General features: G+C 39.4%; 1 protein-coding gene across 1 annotated transcript in view; it reads right to left on the bottom strand.

Moving 5' to 3' along the window:
• Positions 1–1,157: 1,157 nt before the first annotated feature.
• Positions 1,158–6,731, bottom strand: part of LOC106878996 (uncharacterized) — a 20,722-nt gene continuing 15,148 nt past the window's right edge. Inside the window, exons 21-25 of the mRNA XM_014928377.2 lie at positions 4,770–4,923; positions 4,185–4,247; positions 3,818–3,890; positions 3,187–3,240; positions 1,158–2,481 (exon numbers count right to left, since the gene is read on the bottom strand). Of these exons, the coding sequence (XP_014783863.1) occupies positions 2,299–2,481; positions 3,187–3,240; positions 3,818–3,890; positions 4,185–4,247; positions 4,770–4,923 (527 nt within the window). The 3' untranslated portion in view covers positions 1,158–2,298. The remainder of the gene's footprint in view (positions 2,482–3,186; positions 3,241–3,817; positions 3,891–4,184; positions 4,248–4,769; positions 4,924–6,731) is intronic.

Raw genomic sequence — 6,731 nt, 5'->3', positions numbered from 1 at the left:
GGATGTCCATCCTAGGGCCAACCACTTTACAGAGGGTACTGAGTGCTTTTACACAGCACCAGCAAGGATGCTTTTTATGGGGTACCGGCAACCATGAGCCCTTAAGATTAGGACAGGGATGCAGGAGACATACCTGTATGCAAGGGTGTCCACGTATTTACTTAGCTTGTTGTCTTCTCAGGCACAGCAAACCACCAGAATTTGCGTCCCCTTGTTGTCCCTTACGTGAGGCCTAATATATATATATGTATATATATATATATATATATATCCTTTTACTCTTTCATTTGTTTCAGTCATTTGACTGCGGCCATGCTGGAGCACCACCTTGAATGTTTTTTTTTGTTTCAGTCACACAAATCAACACCAGGACTTTTTTTTAAAGCCTCGTACTTATTCCGTCTGTCTTTTTGTGCTAAACGACTAAGCTATGGGGGAAGTAAACACAACAACAGCAGGTTTTCAAGCAGTGATGGAGAGACAAACACACACACACACACACACACACATATATATATATATATTTTTATATATAATGTTGACCACTAAAGTGGACATTTAATGTGCTAGAAATGGACCACATGCATCTACTAAGACCTGAACAATTTAGGTCTTAGTAGACACATGTGGTCCATTTCTAGCACATTAAATGTCCACTTCAGTGGTCATCGTTATATATAAAAATATACTTTAATCCCCTAAGATCTCAGATATTTTTTCTGAATCTCTGATTCTTTAAATGTGCTAGCTTCCTGGTAATAAATCGATATTAATTAATATATGATTTTTTACCCTATGTTTTAATTTGATTATATATATATCATCATCATCATCATCATCGTTTAACGTCCGCTTTCCATGCTAGCATGGGTTGGACGATTTGACTGAGGACTGGTGAAACCGGATACACGACACACACATATATATACACACACATCATGCTGGCATGGGTTGGATGGTTTGACAAGATCCAGTGAGCTGCATCATGCTCCATTGTCTACTTCACCATAGTTTCCATGGTTGGATGCCCATCCTAATGCCAGCCACTTTACAGAGGGTATTGGGTGTTTTTTTCTCATACCACTGGCACCAGTGAAGTCGAAAAAAAAACTACTGAATAAAATTAATATCTCAAGCAATGATTAAGAAGTCAGTGGCATTATTTATTAATAATTTATTAACGATTTAATTAGGAAACTGAGGCCCAGGAATCAATGCTGTAAAAATATGTGAAAACATTTCTGTGTAATCACTTTATCTGTATTCAACCTACCTGGACAGGTGAAAATGACATGACAACAGGCAAAGAACAACAAGAAAAAAACCACATTCACGATGTACACCACCAGCATAGTGTAATAAAATTTTTATTATTATTCGTCTTTGGTCAATAAGTGTTATTTCTTATTTGATTTTTATCTGGTAACCAAAGGAAATGACTTTTATTTCCTTCAAACTCTGCTTTTGTCACCCTGCACATCAATGTTTTCAAACTGACCTATTTCCCATTACATTTCACACAGATACAATGCTGAGTTGCTGAAGCAGAAATATCGTTATAGCAACTATTCTGCTCAATACCACAGATTTGCTTGTCAGTCACTTGACCATAACCAGTTGAGCATGTCCCTTGGTGGCTGACGATATATGCATCTCTGATCATGAAGAGGAGTAGAGGGGGAGCATCATAACCATGTGTTGAAAGGGATTCTTTGAGGTTTGAATGAATATTGTAACAATAGCAAAGTTTGAAGGAAATATTAACCATTTTTTCATACTTTCTAGGGGGTCAGCAAATGTGGAAATAACAGTTGCTAGCCAAGGACAAAAATCCTGTAACATGGTGCAGTCATTAGATTGTATGACCAAATTTTATTCACATTCGTTCAATACTTTTTTTATTGGACAAACTGCATTTCACTAAAATCTCTAGTTCTTAAGAGGACTGAGAGATTTATAGAAAGAAAAATCAGTACAAAAGTTTAAGAATTACAGCACCAGGTGTCACACCATCAACCCTAGCGATGCTGCTGGTTAATTACCATACTTTACCAAAAAATTACCCCAGGTCCTATATGCAAAGTCGCATCTCCCATAGGCTTTATTACTCTAAAATCTTTTTTTCCTGACTGTTCTGCTGAAATTGCAGTGCATTTTATACAGCAATGAGTCTCTTATGCCAACAAATACTGTAATTCGCTCATACTAAATCCAGTCTGATTAATAACCTCGATACATCTCATTACACATCTCGTGCTGCTTCTGTAGATTTCCGCTGAATTGCTCTCTCCATGGTACTCAATCATCGTCTTCTTCTTCATCACCATTTTCCTGTCTGTGCATCACTCCAAACAGCTCCTTGGAACTAAAGCCAGTTTTGTTGATAGCCATAATAGGTGTCATTGCAGACCTCATGCTGTTGTAGATCTTCGGGAAGAGGAGTTCTTGTGCTGCCAACAGTTGTTTCATTCGGTGACGTTCCTGCAATAAAAGTCGCAAGACATTAACACGACACTATCTATACGACAGAGGAGACAGCAACAACACAGGGGAAACTTCTACAATAGTGTGGCCTGAAGAACCACATCTCCTGTGGCCCACATCTTAAAGAAGGTTACCCATCCTTGCTCTACATGGAGGTAAGGCCTTTTAGAAATAACAGCAAAAAATAAAAAGCAAAATACACATGTACTGAGACCTAGGATTTGAACTCACATCTCTGAGTTATAAATCAAGTGCCATGAATGGACCACACGATTCGAGTGTATATGCTCTGAAAGAACCCTACCGTGTGTGTGTCTTTGTATCTGCGTTTGTCCCCCACCATCACATGAAAACCGCTGTTGGTGTGTTTACATCCCCATAACATAGCAGTTTGGCTAAAGAGATTGATAGTGCCAGGTTTAAAAACCAAAAATAAGTCCTGGGCTTGATTCATTCGATTGAAATTCGTGAAGGCTGTACCCCAGCATGGCCACAGTCTAACGACTGAAACAAGTAACAAGATAACAGATAACACCTGCAGCCCCAACCTAATTTATTATAATTTATTATAATTTATTATAATTTTTCACCATGAACCTGGTAAAACCTAGCAACACACATTGGATAATGTAATCCTAGATACATTGTGCTAAAAAGAAAAAAAAACACCTCCCACCCTCAATTCTGTGACCACCATCTTACCTTTGGTGCTTCGAAACAGGCTGGACAATTCTCACTGATGACAGGAAGTTGATTCTGCAGAGAGAGAGAGAGAGAGAGAGAGAGAGAGGAGAGTCACATGGTCGGTCACATGATGTCACTGGAGATGCTGGCAAAGAGCATATGTAAAGTAAATATAGGGGCAGGTATGGCTGTGTGGTAAGAAGCTTGCATGGTTTCAGGTTCAATCCCACCGTGTGGCACCTTGGGCAAGCATCTTTAATACAGCCCTAAACCAATGAAGGGCCTTGTGAGTGGGTTTAGGGCAGATGGAACCTGGAAGCAGTTCATTGTGTGTGTCGGTGTGAGGGTGTGTGTGTGTATGAGAGGGGGTGTGAGGGTGTGTTTGTATGGAGAGGGAGTGAATGTGTCTGTGTTTGTCCCCCCCCCATCACTACTTGACAACCAGTGTGCTGGAGGCACATAAAAAGCAGCCCCTACACTCTCAGAGTGGCTGGAATTAGGAAGGGCATCCAGCTGTAGAAACAGACAGAAATAGTCTGACCTATATATAAATGGAGAGACAAATAGACAAACAGACAAATAGACAAACAGACAAATAGACAAACAGACAAATAGATGTACTGAAAGAGGGATGTTCTCTAGTTTTTACCTTTTCAGCAAACCTTCGTAAGTTCTTTTCTCTGACATAAACCAAAGGTCGAATAACTCGGAGGTCGTTATCCCTGCAAGACCAGAATTATACTATCATCATCACTATCATTTAATGTCCACAGAAACTTCAAAGTTTCGGCCGGTTAGCTGATAAAAGCTAGCAGGATGAAACTGCGAAGTCACTATCATCACCACTCTTCTGGAAGAAGTATAAATATTTACTCTACAAAAAGTATTGAGTAATTCTTCAGTTTAGTGTAAAATTGTTTTTAAATATTACTTGACTTAAAAATTAATATACATATATTTATACACACACACACACACAAAGAAACACCAAAGGCAGGAGATTGTATTGTACTCACTGAACTGTGTAATGAGCCTTCATGGTCCTCATGATTCCATTGTGGAAGAAAGACATAAGGAAACTGTAAAAGAGAAGAGAGAAAGATTTAAAGAACATAGAATATTATTTAACTTGTGGAGGACATAGTTATGTGGGGGTCACATTTTGTAATACAGAGACTGTAACTAGAAAAGACAGATATGTGGGGGGGGGGTCGTATTTTGTAATGCAGAGACTGTAATGTAGAAGACAGATATATGGGGGTCACATTTTGTAATACAGAGAGTGTAACTAGAAAAGACAGATATGTGGGGGTCACATTTTGAAATACAGAGATTGTAATGTAGAAAACATAGATAGGAGTCACATTTTGCAATATACAGTGTAACTATAGAAGATATAAGTTGTGTGGCTTTATAATGCATGGACCACTGTAATATGGCTAATGCAAAACAGTTGATGTAGATAATGGTGGTGGTGGTGGTGGTGGTAATGATGGTGATGATGTTGATGATGACAACATGGGCAATAGCGATGATGATGATGAGGAGGAGGAGGATGGTGGTGGGAAATACAATGAAGGACTGTCAGTTTGAAACTTTACCTTTCAGCGAGGTCGTCCAAGTGTTGTCCCAGGGACACAACATTGTAGCCCTCTCGCCGGGCACACATATAGATACGTCCCCGCTTCATACGACTACAGAAGCTGCAAATCGACTCACATTTGTACGGGAGGTTGGAGGCTGTGTCCATTATACCTGGAAGTAATAGTAGTAGTAGTAGTAGTAGTAGTAGTAGTAGTAGTAGTAGTAAACAATAATATCAATAATTTCAAATTTTGGTACAAGGCAAACAATTTTGGGGGAGGGACTAAGTTGATTACATTGACCCCTATACTCGACTTTATCAACTCCTTAAAGCATGAAAGGCAAAGCTGACCCTTGACAGAACTTGAACTCAGAACATAAAGACAGACAAAATACCGCAAAGCATTTCACCCAGAATGCTAACAAATCTGCCAGTTCATAGCCTTAACACTAATAATAATTATCATTATTATAATCATTATTATTATTATTTCAAATTTTTGTCACAAGTCCTCGGTATACTATATCTGTATAAAAAATGGAATGGTCACACCTGGAATACTTTGTTCACAGGTGTCTACTAAATCAGGAATGACCAGGGGCTAAATTACAACAAAGGAGGACACATTAGATAATTTAGTCCAAGATACACTATGTCTGAATAAAACACAGGTTGGTCATGACTGACCTAATGCTAAACAAGAATGGTATCTCCCCTGCCATCGTCCAGAGCAGCGCCTTCGCCATTTTAGCAACTGAGGAGGCTGTCAGACAAACTTCTTTAACCCTTTAGTGTCTGCATTATTCTACCAAAATTAATGCTTTTTCATCCACATTGTTTTGAACTAATCATGCATTATCTCGTAGCTATGAGATTTTGATGAGGTAGCTGTTAATTTTTAAAACGATATTGTAGGGTTGGTGTGAGAGACCAGATTTGGCCAGTTTGAACATAAAACAAGCAGAATACTTTCGGCTGGATATGGCCGGTTTAAATGCTAATGGGTTAAATATTTCTTTGTAGTGAGGAAGAGGAAAGATGTAACCAAGGGGCAAATTATTTGGTGGGAGGGGCTACTTTGGCCACTTTACAAGCTGAAGCTAGGTTTTAACAGAAAATTACTCAAAGAAAATATATATTTGCAAAGAAATCTGAAGAATTTTACCATTTAATATGCAGGTTACTCTCTCGAGTCTAATGCTTATTTAATAATTTACACTGTTTTTAATTAATTATGCATTAACTGTGTAGGCGCAGACGTGGCTGTGTGGTCAGCAGCTTCCTTCTCAACCACATGGTTCTGGGTTCAGTCCCGCTGCATGGCACCTTGGGCAAGTGTCTTCTACTATAGCCATGGGCCAATCAATGCCTTGAGTGGATTTGGTAGATGGAAACTGAAAGAAACTTGCTGTGTGTGTGCACGAGCGCCTATGTGTGTGTGTCCCACCAATGCTTGAGAATCAATGTTGGTGTGTTTACATCACCGTGACTGGGGTCGATACATTGGAGTAAAATTCTTCAAGACGATGCAGCAGCATGGCCGCAGTCTAACGATTGAAAACCAGCAAAAGGTAAACGATTCTCAACGCCAGAGAAGAAAATCCCAACTGGATTCAAAGGAGGAAATTTTGGTAACACACAATTGAAGGGAAGTAACTTCGTAAGAACTGCTATTTTTATCACGAAAATGTTTTCTTCTCGAAGCACAAGGCCCGAAATTTTGGAGTAGGGGAGAGCAGTCGATTACATCAACCTCAGTACGGAACTGGTACTTAATTTATCGACCCCGGAAGGATGAAAGGCAAAGTCCATCTCGGCGGAATTTGAACTCAGAACGTAAAGACAGACGAAATACCACTAAGCATTTCGCCCGGTGTGCTAACCTTTCTGCCAGCTGACTGCCTTTTTATCACCAAAATATTGTAGTAAGGAATGCGCCAACAGAATGGACAATCATTTCGATCCGTCCAAATGGGTT

This window comes from Octopus bimaculoides, chromosome 30 (genome assembly GCF_001194135.2).
Source record: "Octopus bimaculoides isolate UCB-OBI-ISO-001 chromosome 30, ASM119413v2, whole genome shotgun sequence".
NCBI lineage: Eukaryota > Metazoa > Mollusca > Cephalopoda > Octopoda > Octopodidae > Octopus > Octopus bimaculoides.
Note: the sequence above shows the minus strand (reverse complement) of the source record. Positions and strands in the feature narration are given on the sequence as shown.